The sequence below is a fragment of the Pristis pectinata genome, chromosome 17, assembly GCF_009764475.1.
Source record: "Pristis pectinata isolate sPriPec2 chromosome 17, sPriPec2.1.pri, whole genome shotgun sequence".
In the NCBI taxonomy this organism is placed as follows: domain Eukaryota; kingdom Metazoa; phylum Chordata; class Chondrichthyes; order Rhinopristiformes; family Pristidae; genus Pristis; species Pristis pectinata.
The window spans coordinates 33,508,843-33,532,383 of record NC_067421.1 but is presented as its reverse complement, the minus strand read 5'-3'; the positions used below and the strand labels follow the sequence as shown (position 1 = coordinate 33,532,383).

The following is a 23,541-nucleotide window of genomic DNA, read 5'->3' as shown; positions in this document are numbered from 1 at the left end:
ACTACTGCTTCTATTTCTCATGTTTCTTCGTGTACCAAGTTCTGCTCACTCATTGTTCCTGCCCTTGCTATTCAATAATAGCTTCAGATCTTCCAGTGTCTCGAGTGTAAGTCATTTCATGGCTTTGCTCCTTTCTATTTCTGTTCCCTAAAGCAATTCCCTCTCAAAGTCTCCATTTTCATGACTTGCTTTCTATGGTTCCGTTTGACTTATGATTATGTGTGAATTAGGTTCCCTGTACTGGATGTCCCTCTTCTTAGGGTTGTCTCATAAAGGCAATACTTGATCAAGTTTTTTGGCCATCTTTAATGATGTTACCAATTTTATCTTGATATATATTTTTCTCAGAGTACAAATATATATGAAACATCTTAACTTGCTATATCAATGCTGGATTTTGTTGTAGTGAAAGAGGTTTGATTCAGCATTGTTGAATTGCACCGTAATATTACTAATGTGGGGAAAAATGTGGGTCAAAGTGGACAACAATGAAGTGTTATGTGATTTAGTTTTTTCCACCAACAAAAAGAGGAAATTGATTGTTGAAATTAATAATGATTTCCTTATGAGTTTTGAGAATCTCTTCCTATTTTTCTTGTGCTGTGCCTTTAAGTATCACTACTCCAAAAAATTAGATCATCTTCAAATGATCTCAGCCAAGCTTCTAAATCAGTAGCAGTCACGGGCATGCTTATGATTACCATAGGAAGTAATTTACTTCTTTCCACTTATAACGATGTAACAGAGAATACTAAATGTAGAACCCTAGAAGAAGTTTCACATTAAATATCTTCTAATATTAGAGTTCAGACAGCAATTTTATATAGTGTCACAGATTGCTATTTCTTCAGTGTAGATTGTCGCAAATAGCTTACAGTTTTAAAATTTAATGTTAGATATACATCTGTGTAGGATAGTGGTAGAATTCCATATATATTTTTACAAGATTAAAGTTATACAGCACCAGTATGGCAAAAGCTGGATTTGGTAAAGACTGACTCTGCTTTGCAGAAGGGAAATTAAAAATAAACAGTGGTTAGGAGAAAGGAAAACTCTTCAGGAGAGTTTTGAAGTAACATGAGGAAATGCAAAGCAATAGTCCAACATTTCTAGGTAGTGTTGAAGCAACACCCTAAACCAACTTTGATCTGATCAAGGTCCTGCCCTGCAATTATAAGCACCAAGAACAGCTCTGTTGCTAATACAATTAGGCTAAATTGGCTGTCAAATGGAGCAAAAACATTAAAAGTTATTAAAATTAAACATTCGATTGAAGTTTATTAAGCACAAGATAAACTAATGTAATTTAGATTTTAATTATTTTCATTTTAATCTGAAACTAGTCTCTTCTTGGCAGTAGTTTATTTCTTTTGAAATGAATGGAGTGGTTGAAGCTCCTTAGTTTAGGTTTGTCAGGCAGATTTTTCAATCTTACTGCTGGAAAACTCCATAACGAGTTCACAATCAGAGTGCAGTTGGCATGATAGCAATGAGGACCTTTCTGTGTTTGGGACTTTGCAAACCATTCCCTTATGTGGGAATCCTGAACTTCCTGAGTGTTATGTGGGGAAATTGCCGGCGTGAGGGATTTCCTGAAGACCAGAAGCTAATTACTGAGGGAGTGGTTGACAGCATTCAAGCAGAGGGAATCGGTAGTGAAATGTAAGATGAATTGAAGAAATCAGAATTTTGTGGAGGGATAAAAGGTAAATGAGATCACCACGCTAGTTACAGCGATCCCATGGAACACAAAGGGGGATTGTGAGGTGAGCTAAACAAGTTTGAAGTGATTTCTCTTGTACACATAGTTCTTAGCCAAGGCTCGGTTGTTAGGGTTTATGGGCTTTGCCTAATTATTATTTTGGAAAGCAACATAATTCCATTTTATGCTATTATATTTGAGCTGATCCATGTTGTTTTGACATATAAAGAAAACAACTTTGCTGAGATTAAGAAATCAAAGCGGAATTTCATAAATGTTTTGTCTTCTTCATTTCTCCAGAAGCTTGCTGCTTATGTTCCACTCTTCTCCTCCCCCCCCCCAACCCACCTTTTGATTTCTCCTTGACTTGCTCTTGTTAGCACTTCCTTTAAAATAACAACATATCCAACTGTTTTTCATTCTATTAATTTATCTTGAGCCTATTCTGATCTAATTTTTCTTGTCATTATTAAAGGAGTTAAATCTTGTATTGCTCAAAACAAGGTTGTTTTGTTTTTCACATCTCTCTTAACGGGTTGTAAAATATCATGTTCCAGGAGAATTATTATATGAAAGTCTTTTTAAAAACATTTTCTATTGTATTCTTGAACACTTAGATTGTTTTCCCATCCTTCAATTGAAAATTTTCTTCTTCCTTTCTGTGGTGTTTGATTTCATGGTACTAAGCTGGATCCTGTTGCAGAAAGAGTCTACAACATTTCGCACCCAACTTTTTCAATGTCAAAAAAGCAAAAAAAAAAATCTGGAGATACTGGAAATCTGAAATAAAAATACAATATTCTAGAAATACTCAGAAGGTGAGGTAGTTTCTGTGGTATTTCAGGTCAACAACCTTTTGTTTGAACTAGAAAAAGTTAGAATCAGAATCAGGTTTATTATCACTGACATATGGCATGAAATTTTGTTGTTTTGTGGCAGCAGTACAGTGCAAGATATAAAGACCTAAAAATTACTATAAGTTACAAAAATAAGTAGTGCAAAAGAGGAATAACAAGATAGTGTTTATGGGTTCATGAACCATTCAGATATCTGATGGCTGAGGGGAAGAAGCTGTTCCTGAAACGTTGAGTGTGGGTCTTTAGGCTCCTGTACCTCCTCCCCGATGGCAGTAATGAGACGATGGCATGTCCTAGATGGTGAGGGTCCTTGGTGATATGCCACCTTCTTGAGGCACTGCCTCTTGAAGATGTCTTCACTGGTGGGGAGGGTTGTCTCCACGATGGAGCTGGCTGAGTCTACAACCCGCTGCAGCCTCTTTCAATCCTGCACATTGGAGCATCCATACCAGGCGGTGATGCAACCAGTCAGAATGCACTCCACTGTATATCTTGCAATTTGCAAGAGTCTTTGGTGACATAGCAAATCTCCTCAAACTCCTAATGTGGTAGAGCCACTGGTGTGCTTTCTTCATGACTGCATCAATGTATTGGGCCCACGATAGATCCTCTGCGATCTTGATGCCCAGGAGTTTGATTAGATATTGGTTTCTACCTTTTCTTATTTGTAAAATGTCATTGACCTGAAACATTCTCTCTCAACAGATGCATTATTGATGTCAATTTTCAAGTAAAATTTTTGTTTGTGTTTTAAAGTGTAATATCATACAGCACAGAAGATGTTCATTTGCTTATGATAAACCAGGATTAATTTTCAAAAGAAGTTCTCATGTATGTTGCCTCTGGAAAGCAAGATTAAAATCCAAGATGGAAATTTTCTCAATCTGTTACCCATAAAGAACCACTAAAATTATTTTACGTATTTATTGCAAGCTTCCAATTTTATAACTCAAAACCATCCATTGTTTTGTAGTTTGTTTAAGAAGTCTCGTTTTGAGATTACAGAATGAGTAATGTGGAAAAAGATGGACTTCATTATGGTACGGAATGACTGAGGCACAATGTGGTAGCAGGACCTCTGTATATTTAGAAAATGAAAAGTATCTGAGTACAAATTGTACATACTGAAGGTGCATTAATATAAAGAGCTGCTTGCTGAAATAAGTACGTAGCAAAAAAAATAAGAACATGCATTTGTTTTGGATTTCTCTAACCATGTATTTACATAGGGCTAAGAGATACCAAACCTGTTGTATCAAAGTCTTTTTAACAAAACTTGGTATTCAAGAGCTGGTAACATTTTTCTTCTCTTACAGGAAGTTGGAAGTGATGATGATCATAGATTACAACAGAGGTGAGTGTGCAGAAATGTTGGAACTGTAATGTATCAACACATATTTGTAGTTTTTAACTTGTACTGAAAGGAAAGCTCAAAAGGTGATTTCTAATCCCAAGCTAAATTCTTTTGAAGTTTTATTTAAAATTTAATTTGTATCCTGTTCACAATTTTACTGGTAGTCTTACCAAATGGTTTTATATCTTTATTTAAAACTAATAGCAATTGCTAGGAATACTTAACCTCCAGTTTACTCATCCTTCGAGCTGATAAGAGACCTCACTTTAAGCTCTAGCACATGCCTTTCAGGAAATTCATAGAATTAATTCTTTTTAGGGAAAATTAGTTGTAGTTCTAAACTGCAACCCACAAAAACTGTTTAAATCTTGGAAAACTGTGCAATACTAAAAGCTGAGGTTCACTGATATTAAACATTTAAATAATAGGAATTGTGTTATTTGGTCACTGTAGCTTTGGCTGTAAAATTGTTACTTTACATAACAATATTGAAGTTTTTCAAAGGTGCAGTTGAAATGGAAATTTTAAATTGGATGAACAAGGCTGAACTGAGTTGGGGAGGATGGCTGTGAGGTATATTTCTTGGAAAACGTATCCAGTTTAACTAAACCTTTTATAGGTTTAAAATTCTATCACATCCCATCTTGTTTATTTTTAAATTTAAGACAATGTACTAAATCTTTCTTCACAGTTCATTCTGTTGGGTTCAGGAATTGTTCCAATGGCTTTCTGAAATAGATGCACAAAGCAGCACACACTGCTTCAAGCATGGTCTCACCAAGCTGAAGTACAGCTTTGAAATACATGTTCTCACAACATAGAAGGAGGCCAGTCAGCCATTAAGTCTGTGCCTCTTCTTAGAGCATTCCCATTTCCCTCTAGCCTATTCTCTCTCACATGTCCATCAGCTCCCTGAGCTCCTTGCCACCCACCTACATGAGGGGCAATTAACTTAAAGTACCCAATTAACTTACCAGCGCACCTTTGGATGTGGAAGGAAATTAGATCACCCAGAGGAAGTCCAGGCTGTCACAGAGAACATGCAAGCTCTGCTGGAAGGCACCCAAGGTCAGGATTGAACTTGGGTTGCTAGAGCCGTGCAGCAGCAGCTCTATAACTGCTGTGCCACATAGGATTTTTATGATTTGCCACTTTGTATACATGTCAACATTTTGCTTGCTTTTTTAAATACTGGGGAAAAAATTATGTTACTGACTAGTTCGCTAAATTTTCCCTGCTCTGAAACTTCAATCATATACCCACACCACAAACACTCACATCAACATCCCCTCTTACAAATATTACAAAGATACAATTCTTCGTATTAAATTGCATCCACCAATTCTTTGCTCACTAATCAAGCTAGTAAAGAATTTTTGCATTTGTCTTATCTATCTTATTAATTGCCACTGCTTCCAGTATCGCACTGTATGCAAATTTGGGTGGCATGTATAAAGTCCTTCCTCTTAAGTCAATCATCAAACATCACCAACACTAGCACTGAACTTGGTGACTATTCTTTAAGTGGCTCCCACCAGATATTTAACTCCAGATTTGTCTCTCCTACTCACTGTCATTAATCAACCTACCATTTGCCAATCAATTTAAATGTATTCCCATCCAGCCATAGGCATAAATCTTATGCAGAAATCCATTATGTGGGGCAATGATAAATGCCTTTCTGAAATCCAGATGGATAACTTTGCTGCTTCTTCTCAAATAAGTATATATTTGATTTGAAGGAAAGATTATATATTTTCAGTCTAAATCATAAGGTTCCATCACAGGTTTATGGAAGACTGCAAATTAATAGAGGAATCTCGCAAGGAATTAATTTGGGTGGGGGGGTGCGAGGGGTGGCGGCAGCGCTGGTTTGCAGAGGGAAAATCAGTTTTAACAGTGGTTCACAGCATTGCAGAGGAATAAACCAGATAAGTAATCATACATACATCATTATTGCCATTACACTGCACTTTTTAACATTCCAGCCATTTATTTCTGTAATGTCTCATTCATGGCATTTCAGTATTCTGTTTGCTATTAGGCAATATTTTATCTACATGAAGATTACATGCATATAGATGAAAACGTGAATGATTAATTTATGCTAACATGTACAGTTTTTTTATTAATAGATTATTTAAATTGTAATCAGGTGCTGTGCATGAAATATTTTATGCATGCAGAACAAATGATCTCATTTATGTGTCTATAACTTAGTAATTTGATTGTTGACTGGTCAAAAACAAATGCTTTGTTTTCCGTCCTTGGTTTGCTGAATACCTTTTATCATTTACCAATTTTGCATCCTTCAGCATATAACAACTTTTGGTTAATTAAAAGGAGCCTTGTAGCTATGAATATAAATTTCATAAATCATTAAATTACATTTTAGTCCCATGTGCAGCCACCTTGATTTAATTCTGCATGGAATATTTTAGAATGACCTCATTCCTATCCATAATTCCTATATTTATGTGGAATTCTTCATGTACTACTTCTTGTTGCCTCCAGGTGGAGACAGATATTCTCTAGTGCAGTACTTTCCAACATAAATCATTGCCAGGTGTGGTTGTGAAATACCATTGTGCACAAATTTTAGTATAACATGAAAACAATTTACTTGCCATACATATAATGAGAGATCAATAACTTGCAATGATCAAGAATGTTTTCACATTGCCTTTTGTCTTAATGTTATTAGTAACAATTGTATTTTGAACTCATAGCAATGTTACAAATAGGAGGAGGATATAAGTAAATTTAACAAAAGTGAAATATTGATCAATGGAGAAGTTGAAGACACAGATTAAAGAATGGGGGGTGGGGGGGAGAATGGCAAATGTGGGAAGTCTGAAATGAAAACAGAAAAAGTTGTCATTTGCCTACTTTATAGCCCTGAAATGAGAAGAGTGAACTATTGTCTGGCACAAATTCTTTTCACCTACTCCCACACTTCCTGCAAAGGAATCAACATTTGCAATGAAAATGGAATTTTAGCCACAGTAATTATATACATTTTGAAACCAAAGAAATTATGCAACCTAATGAGGAAGAAGAAATTCTTTCTTCTCATTACCTTTCTTTTACTCTTGGTGTCTATCCTCTAACTTTAGAGCAGTGATATAATTAAATCATCACTGAACTTTTCAAAATAATTAAAGAGAATGGTGGGTGATATCACAATATGTTCAAGGTAGATACTGTATTACCATTTATAGAATGCATTTGGCCACAGTAATAAGTTACATTAATTTGAATTGAAAGTTTCCTTAGCGAAGCAATCTATCCTTGGAAACTTCATTATAGTTAGGACTTTCTTCTACTGAGGATGTTTTATGTGAATTTGTAGCTGATGAATTGATATCCTGGTATTTTAATGGTTGAAAATGTTTATAGCATCGATGTTACCATTTGGAAGGAGTTGTTTATACTTTTTAAATATCTCTCCTGTCAAATAAAATCATTTTTAAGTAGATACTATAAAATCCATTCCAAATGATGCTTAACAGTTTAATCACTGGATTTTCTGTGGCTACAAAATTAATGATTGATACATCCTGGAAAAGTGGGAGGTTAATTTGCATGTCAGTATCTGTTGTGGGCAACAGCAAGCTTTGGGTGTGTTATTCCTGTTAAAAGTAATGAAGGAATTACCTTACAGGACTTTGACAGGCATTTCTCAGCAATAATTGCATTTTAAGCCCAGAGGTGACCACAATTAATTATTTTTTTATTTGTATTTGTCTTTAGCTGCTTTTTTGAAATCAGCTGCTAGCATTTTTTGGAGGCCTCCCTGGAAGCAAATCCTAGTATAGTCCAGAACTTTACCCTTTTTATGTCACACTTTTTATTTAAGATAATTTTGTTCACAGCTGTAGGCTAGTCTTTTACTGAATAATAGTGAGCTGTATGGTACAAACTTTTGTTCTCAGTTTTAAGTAGCTTCATAATGTCAACAGCCCAATTACTCAATGTAAGATGCATCATAATAACTATTGTATTAACAGTATGCTGCCTCCTCCATTCAAAAAGAATATTGCCCCTAATTTTAGGATAATGAACAATATCTATTTCTGAAAGTTGAGAGTTAGCAGCTGGCACTTTGTTCTGTACACCAACAGGACTAGATGACTTCAAGAAATGAGGAGTGGTGAAAATTGGCAATAAAAAATTTTATACAGTTATCTGACCATTTTATTTATTCTGTTTCTTGTTTAGTCTCAGTGACAGTTTCTTCACAGTTAAGGGTGCAGCCCTTTTTTTACAGCAGGGAAGCAGCTCGCAGGTGTCACGATGTCACCATCACCACAAATATGCAGGTGAGTCATTCAAACTCTTAACTCTCCCAACCCTTATTTTAGTTAAGTAAGATGGCTGGTTTATTAAGTGACCATACTGTGATTTGCCACTGTGGTTTATTTAGAAATGCTTTCTTTGTGATATGTAAATAATAAAGATCTAGTTAAGCTATTTAAGTTCATTTAAAAATGATACATCTTGGTATGGTGTAGCTTAGGATCAGATTGCTGAACTTGACTGAAAGGTCAGGAAGGGTACTGGAAGGTCAGGAAAGGAGATGGGAATTTTGTGGAAGAGGGAAGAATTTTAGTCTCCTTGGTGAGCTTGATAAAGCTGTGAGTCAATTTTAGAGAAGCATTTTGGCAGCATGGAAGTATTAGTAAGAGGTATTACAAAGCACAGCTGAGTGTAATTGATGTTTATATGAAAGCTAATATATTCTCAAGAATAATGTTACCATGACACAGGCTCTAGATGAGAAAATAGGGCCAAGACTTGGATATTTCGGAAATTTCCACTGCTAACAGTGGATGAAAGAAGGGGAATCACTTTTAGTGAGGCAGCGTTTACTTCAGATATATAGGCATGGAACAATAGACCTGAATGTAGGAGAAGAATTATCAAAGGAAAGCATCGCCATATGTGTTGAAGATTGAGAAGGATAAGGAAGAAAAATGCACTGTGATTGAAGGCATTCACCTCTCAATTTAGTAATCTTTGCTTGGACTTTCCTTCAGCACTAAACAACTTCTGGCACTTTAAACAAAATTACAAATATTATCATGACAAATTTGAACATAATTTTTTTTTTACAAATTGTTCCATGATATTTATAAAATGTTTTAAAAATATTGTGGAACAATTGGTCAGAATTTAGTGGTCTACAAAGTTGCTTGCCCTGGTGATAATTATAACTTCTTTTCAAGTGCCAGAAGTCATTTCCTAGTGCTAAAGGAAGCCCTGACAAGACTAATAATATGGGAAGAAACATTTATGTATATCTATGTATGGATCCCAAACATAAGACATCTGAAAACACAGCATCCAATGCTGTGCTGAAGGATTAGGGAAAATGACAAAATGGAAATTGTAGCAACATAATTCTTGTAGTATTCTTGAAGATTACAGTGATAAAGATGTCAGGGACATGGAACTGATTTGAATGCAAGGCTATGAAACCTAGAATTAATGAACATGGCATGGATGATTTAAATTTTTTTTCAAAGTTTACAGATTACCCAGAGAGCAAAGGGATAGCGCAATTTAATGATTCAGAAAAAAAGTGACAATTGCTTTAAATAGCAGAATGCAATATAAAACAGACAAACAATGGAACAAGATGGCGAAGAAGCAGTGGATCATCATCTTGAACCAGTCAAAATATTAAGCCTTTGTTCACAATAATCCACCTCAAAGCCCTCTCCCTTTCCTCATTTTCCTGGATTCTGCTCATGCTGCTTGCTTTTAAGAAACAAAAACATTGTTGGAAATACTTAGCAAGTTGGTCAGCATTCTATGGAGAAAGAATCAGAGTTAATGTTCCAGGTCAATAATACTTCAGAACTGGGAAAATGAGAAAAGAGGGAGAGGGGAAAGGGGTGGATCCTAAGTGACACAAAGCTTTTGGAGTGTCTAGTTAATAGATGAATGAGGCCAACTAGAGAGAATTTTAAACAAATAAGGACTGTGCCAGAGCAGTGAGAGGCAAAATTTAGCTGTTGCTGGAAATGTAAGATCAAAAAGAATGATGGAAATACCCAGCAGGTTAGGCAGCTTCTGTGAAGAGAGGAAAACGGAGACAAGGTGCTGACATTGCATCAGAACTCGCCGGTTCTGACACAAACGGGAAAAGCTGGTTACCTGAAATTGTTGAAGCTGTTTTTATGGTTGCTTTCAGGGGCAGGGAAGGCCCTAAATTCCAGATAAACTCTGTTTAGATACACTTCTTAATACATCCATCCATTCTGTAAGAAGGTTAAGAGGACTTGTGTTAGCCACTGGAATACTTATTGTTTAGGTATCTAATTAATTTCTGAAAGGCTGTTGATTAAACAAAAAGGTCTGATTGGCACCAACCCTAATCCTTTATCAGTTCTGTTGTGCTATGGCGTGACTTGTTCTCTGGTCTAATGTAAAGAATTTGAATTGTATATTCCAGGGCCATGCTGATATTGCTAAGATAGCAGATCAGTACAGACAGTTTGTAATCAGTGTGTATGGAAATGTGTAAAAGGGAATTGGCTCGCTCACAAACCAAACATTTTTTACCAGTTCACCAATGTCTTCGCAATTTATCAAATACAAATATACTCACTCTCATTTGGTGCAATACTTTTTCTTAGAAATGGTGCAAGTTGAGATAGAGGCAGTAACTTTTGGATAAAGTTGGGAAGGGGTATCTGACAGTAAAGAAATCATAAATGAAGATTCATCATTAGATGAACTAAAGCAAGCAGAAAAAAGTTCAAGTGGCAGTAGTTGGTCTTGTTAATGAAGAAGATATGTGGGTGGAAACTCAGCTAGCATCAGGATATAAATATTATGAGCCATCCAGTTCAGCCTGAGACACTTGAGGGAGAAGAGTGAAATTGGTGGCAAGAGCCAAATGTAATGGCTTTGGCCTTCCCAATGTTGAAATACAGCTAATGCATCACAGTGTTAGATGGTTAGATTTCTGATGAATTGTTTCATTGTTTTTCTGTTGTTACTTTTATATCTTACCATGACACACAAGGAGGCTATTTGGCCCATTACATTTCTCAGGAGCAATCCTTTTAGATATTTCCCCTCTCCTAACCTTCCTATACCCCTGCAACTTATTCTGTCTCACACATCTTTAACTCCCCTTTAATCCATTGTGCCATTAACCTACACTAGGGGATAACTTGGAGTCATAGAACTATACAGTATAGAAACGGGCCCTTCAGCCTACTGTATCTGTACCAATCGTCATGCCTATCTATTCTAATCCCACTTGACTGCATTAATTTCATACCCCTCTATTGCTTGCTCATCCAAGTGCCTGTCCAGGTACCTGTTAAATGTTGTTACTGTTCCTACCTCCACCACCTCTGGCAGCTCATTCCAGATACAAACTACTCAGACCCTTTTTAAACTTCCTCCCTCTCACCTTAAACCTATGCCCTCTAGTTTTAGACACCCCCACCATGGGAAACGGACGCTGGCTATCTACCCTATCCATGTTTCTCATAATTTTATATACCTCTATTGTGTCACCTCTCAGCCTCCTTTGCTCCAGGGAAAAAAGACCCAGCCTATCCAACTTCTCCTTATAACTCAAGCCCTCCAGTCCTGACAACATCCTTGTGAATCTTTTCTGCATCCCCTCTAGCTCCTCCTGCAATTGCATGGGAAGATGCTTTCTAGTGGAGATGGGGAGTGCTTTTAGTGGAGATGGAAGACTGAACCAGGGAGTTGTGGAGGGAACTCAGAATGCAGGAAGGAGAGGAGGTGAGAGCATAAGAGTGAAAATGGAACAGATGTGATTGAGTGCTCATTCAACAATGGTGAATGGGAAACAACAGTTAATGGAAGAGGGAAACATCTGGGATGCAGTGCAGTCAGAGGGATCAAACTTGGTACAGATATAATAGAGCTGGAGAAACGAGGAGAATGGAATGGAGTTCTTGCAGGAAGCAGAATGAGAGGTGGTGTAGTTGAGTTAGCTCTGGGAGTCTTTGGGTTTGTATTGGATATTGTTCATTGACCTATCGACCAAAATGGAGAAAAGTCAAGAAAAGGAAAGGAATGGCCAGGTGAGAATGGATATAGGTTAGAAATGTGATTAAATTTTTATGTTCTGTACTGGAGAAAGAGTTGAAGGAGATGTCCGACTGAAGCAGGCGGTATTCCTTGTGTTTTTAATGTTGTCTTTCCTGTATTAATAATACATAAAGAATTATAATTAAAAAAAAGTTGTGTGAAGCACATAATTAAACAGTTCATCTTTCAGATAAGATCACACATTTCTTATGTCTGTTACCATAGAAGGTTGTCAGAGCATCTTTAGCATTTTGCCCCCTTTTTGTTCTCTGTATAAAGAATAAAAGTCATTTAAGTCTATTGATCATTCTTCTTCCTGGTTCATGTACAAATCACTTAGTCCTAGTATAGGAGGGATCGCTCATATTCTCCACAAATGCATTTGTATTGGGGAATTGAGTCTTTGCTCCTATGCCAGGTTAGACCTGGTGGAGGATCCACACACCGTAGAATTTAATGGGAATGGTAAGACCATGTGGAAGAAAGGGACAAGTGAGCTAAATTCCCTTTTTAATTATTCGTGGTTTGTTTCATTTTTATTGAGTTTGTAACTGATTTTACTTTCTACTTGATAAATATTTAAATTGCAGATATTTTTAATTGCAAATATTGCCAATATTTATTTTAAATCAAAAATACCGATAATACTGTTACTGAGTTCAGAGTTGGAAAAACATTACTTGCACATATTTGATCATTTTCGAGGTGTAATCAAGGCATTTCTTTTTGTGGTTATTATCTCAAAAATTTCAGTTTTAATTTAACAATTAAAAATTATCTGAAAATATATTTTTAAGCATTTTTTAAAAATTTGAAGCAGGAGATTTACAGCTACACCTTCAAGTGATGATCAACCATCTTCGTCCTGAAGACAGGATAAAACTGGTAAGAGAGCTGCTAACTGATAATTGGGGTCAAAGGGACGAATGGCACAGGTTAATGATTTAGATGAAGAAATTATGTGTAAAATCTTCAAGTCTATGAATGATACGAAGCTCAAGTGGGAGTGTGAGGAGGATTCAGAGAAGCTCCATAGTGATGTTGGACAGATTGAATGTGTAAGTGCATGGCAAATGCTGTATAATATACATAAATGTGAGGTTATCTACTTTGGTGAAAACAGGAAGAAAGGTTATTTGAACAATGAAAGATTAGGAATTTGGGAGGTGCAACATATCCTTGTGCAGCAGTTGATGAAAGCAAGCATCAGTGCAGCAGGCAGTTAAGAACATCAAAGGTACGTTGGCCTTCATAGAGGAATTAAGTACAGGAGCATGGATGTCTTACTGCAGTTGCATAATGCCTTGGGTATTGTGAGGATTTTGGTATGTGAGGAAGGATTTTTAAGAAGGGAGTGCAGTGAAGATGTACCATCTTCCTCAGATTGCAGGACTAACAATGAAGAGGGATTGGAATAATTGGGCTTAAATTCACAAGAGTTTACAAGAATGATAGGGGATCTCGCTGTAACATAAAATCCTGATGTGACTGGATGGACTAGATGCTAGAAAAATGTTCCTGATGGTGGGGAAGTCCAGAACCAGGGTCATAGTGTAAGGAAATGAGGTAGGCCATTTAGGTCTGAGATGAGGAGAAATTCTTCAATCAAAGAGTAGTGAACCTGTGAAATTCTCTAGCAGAGAAGGCAGTTCAGGTCAAATCATTAAATATGTTCAATGAGGTTCAAATATTAGTTCTAATGGCAAAACAGATAAAGCAGGAATTAGTACAGTGTTTGGATGATCAGCTATGATCAGATTGAATGGTGGAACAGGCTCGGAGGCCTGAGTGGCATCTTCCTGCGAACTTCTACCTTTCTAAGACTTCCAGACTTCTCACGAGGGCATACCCTAAGTGTTAGGATGTGTAGATTTCTCATAATGTTACCAGTCATTCTACAGAATGGAATTGTATATTATTGCAAGAGATTGAATTAATAGGACAGGCACAGAAATAATTTTGAAGGCATGTAATCATAGAAGGCAGTTTGGTCTAGTCAGGGCTTTCTTTTTATGTAGTATGTACCTGTTAGTCTGTGCCAAATGACACAGTACATTCTTGAAGTACAATAAGGCCACAAAGTAACCAATGAGCTGTTGAACCTCTTAAAATTGTACTCCCACTGGACAGGATTCTTGGACCATTCATATTGTTCATTTTTCAGTTTTTGCTTTACCAATGTTGAGCCTCCACCACTGCAGGGGTGCTGTGCTTTTCCAATGAATCATGAACTGTACAGGTCAGGAAAGCTTATTTGATTCCAAGGCAGTGTTGCATTGGCTGGCCACAGTTAAAGTTTGATATAATAAGCTTTTTCTCCCTTTCATTTTGGGAGAGGAAAAATATTTCCTACTTCTGAATGCTGTTTAGTATCTCCTACTAAAAGTGGAATATGTGAATGCTCAGGGAGGATATAGTTGAACTTGATGAGCCGTAACAGTTGTGGTATTAACAGATGTAACTTCTCAACATCATACTATGCTAGAAGCAGTAGAGGGACCAAAACCAATGAACATAGGATAAATGTTGCTTTAGTCAAAGTACCATAATCTCTTGCTGAAACCCTTTGGAAATGCTTTGCCTACCCAGGCTGTACGTCTGGAAAGCATGTCAGCTGATCGAATACGTTATATGGTGGTTGTGTACACGAATGGACACCAGGATACAGAGGAGAATATTCTTCTGGGAATTGATTTTGCAAGCAAAGAAAGGTATGAAGTGTGTACTGGTGGGTGGGGGGGGGGGGGCAGGGGGGGTGGTGGCGGTGGTGGTGCTGGCGATTGGTGGTAACAATGAAGGACGAGATCAATGGGATCCAAGAGAAAATTCCTGTGGAAGTAAATTGTATGGCTAACTGAGGATTAAGGAGGGATTGAAGATTCTTTTTCCCGTCAAAGGATGAGGGAGACAGAAGTCCTCATTATATTTAAAAGATACCTGAAGGACTATGTACAAGCCTCCCAAGGGAATCCTTAGAAATGAGAGTTAGCTAAACAGCTCCATTTTGGGTTAGCATGGACATAAAGGGCTGCATGGCTTCTTTCCGAGCTGTAAATTCCTATATTTTGTCACTTCTATCAATACATACTAGAACCTCACTGAAGTTGTGAGCAAATGACCTGATCCCATCTTCTATTGTTGCCTCTCTATATTAGAAACCTTTAAATGATCTTCAAGAATCTTCTGGTTGTCTGGAGGTCTATTTCAATTTTTCTTTCCGTCCTTGCTTCATGTTGGAGAATGTACTGAGTGATGCCATCCACTGAAAATCACTGAATCCAGTTCAATTCATTCTTCAATTTTTGGGAATTTTTAATAGCTAGACAAGTATAAGATCAAAAATGAATGTCCACAATTTGGCTACCATGTTCACTGTTATCAGTGAAACAGGATGAATAGGTAAAGACGCTTTCTTTTGCCTGGACAATCATTGACGACGGCTAGTAAATCACCTTGAGAATAAGAGGAGAATATGAATAAAATTTGTTTGCAAAGGGTTGTTGGAGCATGGAGCACAACATACTTTACCACAGAGATGGAGATTTCATAAGAAGAAATTGGGTGACTCTTGAAAGTAGAGGAAGATGCAAAGCTGTGGACACAGTGCAAGGGAGTAGGATTTATTTTGGATTGGTGTTCCTTAGCACCAAAGCAACAATCTTCATTTAAAAACTGCAGACTTCTTTGAGTTAAGATGTTTGCATTGTGCATCATTCTCTTTCCAATTGCTGCACTGAAAGGAGGAATGAAGGGATTAATAAAGCTGAGCAAGACAAAGCACTGGAGGAACTCAGCAGGTCAGGCAGCATCTATGGATGGAAATGGACAGTGAATGAAGGGTCCAGCAGTCCAGATAAGGTTCTCGACCTGAAATGTTGTTTGTCCATTTCCCTCCAGTGCTTTGTGTCTTGCTCTGAATTCCAGCATTTGCAGTCTCTTATGTCTCCATTTTGGTAAAGTTGAGGTTGTGTTGACAAATTGCATGTTATATGGTGTCTAATCTCAGACATGTCCTCTGTTTATTCGCAGCTTGATTGTAAGGGGATTGGGGGAGGAACTGGAGATGCCAACTGTTGCATGCAATTTGTAGCTAGTTAGTGTTATTTAGTCTCTAGTACAGCACCACTACAGCAATTTGCGTTAAGGTTGTTTGCCTCGTTGAAATGCTTTCTAAAGCTTATAGAATACATTCTAAAAAGATGCATGATTTCTCACTAAACTGATGATTATATTTTGAACGGCAGTCTTTAATTTTCTCCAGCAATACTTGTACAATAGGAATGATCCTTCCTCTCTGGAGTGATACAAAAATTCACTTGGATGGAGATGGGTAAGGAACTAGTTTACTAGTTTACTGCTTTATTATTGATCAAGGAAAAAAATGGCAATAGTTAATTGTGTACTTAATATGGCATTATTGTTTACCTACAATTCTGAGTTTAAAAATGAAGAATTCCTTTGGGTTTCATCTATAAGCTTTACTTACTTTGGTGGTTTTGAGGGTAATTTTTAAAAAAATCTTCCATTACTCAGAATTTTCTGAGCTGAAATTCACCCAATATTTTATTGATCAACTTTTTAAAGTATCTGTAAAATCCTGCAGTGTTTTCACATCAGATAAATCTCTGCCATAATGTTGATTCACTAGTCTGGTCTGATGACCATTTCTAATCTTTGTGATAGAGGGCTCCAACTGGACCTCGGCATAAAAATACAAAACGCTGGAAATATTCAGCAGGTCAGTTTACATCGGTGGCAGAGAAAGAGTTAACATTTCACGTTGACGATCCTTGATCAGACCTGGGAAGGAAAGATGGAGTTCCCCATTGGCAACCTGAAAACTTTGCAGTTCTGAAGAAGGATCTTCGACCTTCTGGACACTCAGGAAGTAACTAATTTGATTGAGTTTTTTGAGGAGGTAACTAAGAAGATTGATGAAGGCAGGGTGGTAGGCTGGTCCAGAAATTAAGGGCACATGAAATCCAAGGCAAGCTGAAACATCCCTTTGCAAGCAAGATTGTATGCAGAAACTTTGAGCATTTCCTTACAGAGATACTGCAAGAGGATTCAGAGTTTTAATAAGGAATGCTACTATTCAGGTAAAATAGATACTGCCAAGTTCTGCTGAGCTATAACTCCATCTTCCCCTTGGTGGGGTACCCCACTGGCAACCTGAGAACTCATCTCCTATATATGATGATGATGATGATGTTGAGGCCAATAGATCAGTCAGGATCAGAGGTCATTTATCCCTCTTGACATTATCTTACATCAGCGACATGTCCAAACTAACAAATAGTTTACTTCTCAGAGCTATATGTGGAAATCTTGTAGAGTGGCTTTCACTTTTTGTGACATTGTCCTTCACTACAATAACTTGAAACATTGCTTAACATTTAACTATTCCATGTTAAATCTGTTATTCTTTGAATGCTTTCTAGAGTCGCATGGAAACAAGTCCCCTGGCCCACTGAGTATCTGCTGACCATCAAGCACCCATCTACACTAATCCTACACTGATCCCATTTTATTCTCCCCACATTCCCATCAACTCCCCCAAGGTTCTACCACTTTCAATATACAAAGGATAATTTACAATTGCCAATTAATCTAGCAATTCCAAGGTCTTTGGGATGTGGGAGGAAACTGGAACACCCAGGAGAAACCCACACAGTCATAAGGAAAATGAACAAAATTCACACAGACAGCATTGAAGGTCAGGATCAAACCCAGGTCACTGGTGCTGTGAGGCAGCAGCTCTACTAGCTGCACCACTGTGCCTCCCTGCATTAAGGATTTTGAAACTTTTAATGAGATCTCCTCATGTTCTTTTGAAATTGAGTGAATACTTACCCTGTCGACTCAACCTCTCATCATGTGGCAAACCTGCCATCCCAGGAGCCATTATGGTAATTTTCACCATGCTCCCTACGTAGGTAAGGAGGCCAAAAATGTACACAATACTCCACGTGTGATCCTGCTAAGACACCATGTAATTGCAGGAAGACATCTTTACTGCCGGATTCCAATTCTCACATAATTAAAAAACCACTTACCAAATACCTTTCTAATTACTTGCTGTACCTGCATGTTGGTTTTCATCAGCTGGTGTACACAGACACCTAGCTTTAGTTCAAACATCAGCGTTATCCAATCTCTCACCATTTGAAAATAACTCTGCCTACTTTGTGCACCAAAATAGACAATATCACATTTTTCCACATTATATTGTATTTGCCATGCTTCTCCCCCTCACTCAGATTGTCCATAACCCATGAACCACATTCTCCTTCCTACTCATAATCCCACCTAGGGTTGTATCATCGGCAAACTTGGAAATATGACATTTGGTTGCTTTTGCCAAATGGTTGATCTAGACTGTGAAGAGCTAGTGCCAAGCACTGATCCCTGCAAAACACTACTGGTCATAGCTTGTCCATCTGAGAGAGATCTGTTTACGCCACGACTTGGTTTCAGTGCTGTGCTTTTACAGTACTTATTCCCATTTGTGTATTTGGAAGGTCATACACTGTGCTGAACTTTCACTTAGAGCCACAGTTTTGCTTAATGCAAAACAAATGGTGGCTACCAGATATGTCTAAAAAGGAGCTCATTGGCTAATGGATTCATTCCACTCTAGAACAACTTCAATAAAAGAAGTTTAGCTTTTTGCACTTGGGTCCAAAAGGAACACATTCAAACCTCAGAAAATGATTTCGATATATGTTTATTCACTGTAGATAATTCTAAAATTACACTCTGAAGAATGCTGACTCAGGTGTTTTATATAATCTAAGGTATGGATAGTGTTTCACAGCACTTTTGTTTTGTTTCAGTGGGTTCAGTGTGAGTACAGCAGACCGGATTCTTATCTTCAAGCCAGTCTCTGTACAAGCCATGTGGTAAGTAATACAGGTTGAAACTCTCTAATCTGGCACCCTTGGGACCTGAACAGTGCCAGATCAAAGAAATTGCCCCTGATCATCTTACCATAGAATAAGACAGCACAATACAGGCCCTTCGGCCCACCATGTTGTGCCGATCTTTAAACCACGCCTAAGACTAACCCCTTCCTCCCACATATCCCCCTATTTTAAATTCCTCCATGTGCTTCCTCTCAGGTTAGAGGGTTAGGTGATTAGTCTTTTCTTTCTTTTTCAATCTTTTTATTAGTTTCCAAATTAATACCGATTAATATATAACATCAATATTTGTACATGTAATACAAAGAGATCAGAAGAATCATGGCATAGATAATCATAAAGAACAATAAAATATAAAACAAAATCTGTAGATCCCACGACCTCTTAGTAAATGAATATAATATAAAAGAAAGAAAAAGATTTTTTATGTATATGAAAGGAAGAAAAAAAATCCCCAAATCAATAAGAAAAATTATAAACAATATATCAAACCAAGCTAAACAGAAAAATTTCAAAAAAAACAAGCAAAAAAAAGAAAAAAAAGACTGGACTGAAATTTCTCAGTAGAAGCAGAGCAATGTCATCAACTCCGTTCCTCTAAATTAGAAAATTATTGAAGCGGGATCTATATCATGTGAAAATATTCAATATTTTCACATGATATAGATCCCTTTTGCACTTACCAAATTAAGTAAACATATGATAATCACCCAATAGGTGATTAGTCTTAAATTACTTGTTTTGGGTGGGGAGGGGAGGGTTTATTGTGGGCAGGGGCAGTCAGTGCAGTGCAGGGGTTGGCCAGAAGGAAGAAAGATAAAGACTTCAATAAGAAACATAAGCACTCTCCAACTTTTATCTGTGCACCATAGAAAGCGTCCTTTCTGGATGCATCACGGCTTGGTATGGCAACTGCTCTTCCCAGGACCGCAAGAAACTGCAGAGAGTTGTGGACACAGCTTGGCATGGAAATCAGCCTCCCCTCTGTGGACTCTGTCTATACTTCTCGCTGCCTCGGTAAAGCAGCCAACATAATCAAAGACCCCACCCAGCCCAGACCCACCTCTTCTCCCCTCTCCCACAGGCAGAAGATACAAGAACCTGAAAGCACATTCAAGGACAGCTTCTATCCTGCTGTTATAAGACTATTGAACAGTGTCCTAGTACAATAAGATGGACTCTTGACCTCTCAATCTACCTAGTTATGACCTTGCACCTTATTGTCTACCTCCACTGCACTTTCTCTGTGGTTGTGACACTTTGCATTCTATATTGTTTTACCTTGTACTACCTCAATGCACTGTGTAATGAATTGATCTGTATGAATGGTATGCAAAATGAGTTTTTCACTGTACCTTGGTACCAGTGATGATGATAAACCAATTCAGTTCAATTCAATTAACTGTGAGTGATCCTAATCCAGAGTTGGTTGGGAAGACCTTGTTGTTCCTCGAGTCCCCAGTGATGGAGCATTTCATAGGCACCCCTGAAGTAGAAAGGGTGAGTCACAACTGGAAGTGCAAGTGCCCAGACAGATTCTGGTGTCCTGCAAAACAATCTGTAATACAGTTTAATTTCTTAGGCTGTGATATTTTAAACCTTTCAGGATAGTAGAGGGAAAGACACTTGTTTAGTCAGAATAGTATTTGATATCCTGATTGAGTTACTGCACTCAACGGAAGAACTTAAGTAAACCTTTGGCCTATGCACCTTGAAACCAATTGCACTGTATGTATTTCTTTGTATAAATTACAAAAAATATAATTAACTTTTAAAATCTATATTATCATCCTCATTTTGAATTTATTTTTGTTCAAACATATATTTGCCACCCTTGAAAGGACAGCTGACTGAATTTGGTTATAGAGGTGGTTATATAGACTGAGGGATACATTAAAATTGATGCAGTAGCACAATTTCTAGAGCACTGAGGTCAACAGTTGCTTCTGTTGATACAAATTTCCCTTCTTTGTACTGTTAAACTCAGTAACTTATCTAAACTTGTTATTAGCCCAGAGAACATAGAACAGCACAGTATCAGAATAATTTCTAAGTAGTTGCAAGACTTCAATTTTATTTTGCAAGGGAGCATGGATAGTAAGATTTCCTTTCTAAGTCAGATATCAATGAAGATGACCTCTGGAAAAACGTGTGTTTTCAAGATTACAGAGTTAAAAAGTTTAAAGCTGTCTATTATTTCTGTTTTCAAGGTCAGCACTACAGATCCTCCACAAATCCTGTGAGATAGCTCGTAGATACAATTATTATCCATCAGGAATTGCTTTGACTTGGGCCAGTTACTATGAGAGCTGCATTAACTCGGAGCAGAGTTGTATTAACGAATGGAATACAATGCAAGACCTGCAGTCCATGCGGGCTGACTCACCCCCAATGTTTGTTGATAAGTGAGTGAAGATTTTAAGTTTCAAAACTTTTAACTCTTTAATTTTTTTTGTGTGGTCCAGTTGAAATTGCACCTCTTTTGGGTAACTATCAGGAGTGGCAATGCCACTTGGTTTTCACTGCCCTATCAATGAAACTGAAATAAGCTAACTTGGCATAGACTGGGATCAAAACTGAAAGTTTCCTCTGCCACAGAGTTTGGTAGAGGACCAGTGACACCTCAGTCTCTGTTTTCATTTTGAATATATTGTATTTTAGTATGCATGCAAGATAGTTAAAGGTTAAGATGCATTTACTTGTGTATCTTTTTTACAGACCAACGGAGAGTGAGCTAACAGAACGATTGATAAGAAACAAGTTACGACACATAATGATGAGCAAAGATTTGGAAAATGTCACTTCTAAAGAAGTAAGAAATAAAGTTGCACTAAGCAAATTTCTTCAAATTGCAGAAATAATTCTTTCGAATAATATTGAAGTTACTGTCATTGATTTACAAAATTATTTTGGAAGAAGAATGTATACATATTTAGAGGAAATGGGTGATAGTTTGTGTTTGCTTTCATCATAATCAAAAAAACTTCCATTGAAACATCTTAAAGTTTATAAAAAGTACATCAGCATTTGGAAAAGGGGAAGAAGCATTTGGAAAGGAGGAAGATGTTGAAAGCAGGGTAATGATATTGGCTTGTGATTTTTCTACCAAAACTCATGCAGGCACAATGGCATGCATTGTGTCTGTTGGTGCCATGTCTTCCAGATTTCAGGAAAAGAAGGACCTAAAACTTGAAACAGAAAACGCACAGTTTTCTGTGCAAAGTTTTGATGGCTGGTGTGTTACTGCAACATCCAGTACAAGTTACAGATGCAGAGATCTAAATCTTAATTCCTGGTCTCTGCTGAGGTTTTTGATTTCGTTTGGAACAGCAGTTAGGCATGGCAATTTGCTTCCAATGATCTCAACTGGACTGGAGGATCAAATCCTCATTGTCCAATGTGATTGCAGTATAAAACCCTGATGGAAAGTATAAAACTGATATATGGGGTAGATCCAATTGGGCTCAGTTGAGGTGCTCTCCACATTTAAGTTGGTTGTAATGGTCACTTTTTGAACTGGTACCATTGGGATAGGAGGGAAAATTAGAACAAAAAACCCAACAAAATATAAATTATTCCATGATAGATGTAACCAAAGATTTTTTTGTTTACAGATTCGGAATGAGTTAGAACAACAAATGAATTGCAATCTGAAAGAATACAAAGGATTTATTGACAATGAAATGCTCATCATTTTAGGACAAATGGATAAAGCTTCCCTAATATTTGATCATCTTTATTTGGTAAGGTTTTTCCTTGGCTAATCTGCAGATTTGTTTAATTGCAGGGAGGTTTACTCTGGTACAAAATCACTTTTAGAAGAATACATTTTTGATATTTTTAGAAATGAACAATGAATTACCTCAGGTATCCACTACCTTCCCATTCATTTCAAATGATTGTTTGTACCCCATTCCATAGCATATACTCTGCTACACTCCTCCTAAAATTTATTCTTGCCCCATCTTTAGTTGGATATCTTGGTTCACTACCACTTTTTTTCAGGTACCTATCTGGAATACTCTGATTTAATCCATGGAATTGCTGAAGGTGTTCATTACAGATAAACTATAGTCGCCTCTTGTCCACAAGTTGGTATTCATTAGTCTCTGAGATCTTTCACTGTTGGACTTGCCTATCACTAGAACATTATAAAATGGTTCAATACAAGCTGAGAATACATGTTCACCAGTCCAAACATATAACATAGAAGTAGTTCTGATTAAGTTGTTGATACCAAGCATGTGATAAGGCAAGTGGTTCCAAATTTATTCTAAAATCTGCATCTTCTGATCTTGTGATCACACCAATTACAAGAATTACACTCTTCAGAAAATTTTAGGTAATTAAAAACATTTAACAGTACAGCACAGGAACAGGCCCTTCAGCCCATGATGTCTGTGCCTGAACACGAATGAACAATTGATAAAGGTAGAAAAAATGAAATGTAGCAGGTTGGTCAATATCTGAATTTAAACAAAAAAGCAGGTTTAGCTATTCATGGCTCATTCAAGTTATTGATAATTTCTGACTGACAAGCTGCACACGAGTATTCTGCCATTACATTTTTTTTAATCTTTAGAATTGATGTTTATTACAATAGGCAAATTTTAAAAAGTG

At 37.2% G+C, this 23,541-nt stretch overlaps 1 protein-coding gene across 1 annotated transcript in view; it reads left to right on the top strand.

Annotated features, from left to right (window-relative positions):
• Nucleotides 1-23,541, top strand: part of ssh1a (slingshot protein phosphatase 1a) — a 54,766-nt gene that overhangs the window by 8,352 nt on the left and 22,873 nt on the right. Inside the window, exons 3-11 of the mRNA XM_052031856.1 lie at nt 3,876-3,913; nt 8,135-8,235; nt 12,819-12,883; nt 14,588-14,709; nt 16,260-16,328; nt 18,835-18,900; nt 21,132-21,326; nt 21,640-21,733; nt 22,536-22,664. Coding sequence (XP_051887816.1) covers nt 3,876-3,913; nt 8,135-8,235; nt 12,819-12,883; nt 14,588-14,709; nt 16,260-16,328; nt 18,835-18,900; nt 21,132-21,326; nt 21,640-21,733; nt 22,536-22,664 — 879 coding nt within the window. The remainder of the gene's footprint in view (nt 1-3,875; nt 3,914-8,134; nt 8,236-12,818; nt 12,884-14,587; nt 14,710-16,259; nt 16,329-18,834; nt 18,901-21,131; nt 21,327-21,639; nt 21,734-22,535; nt 22,665-23,541) is intronic.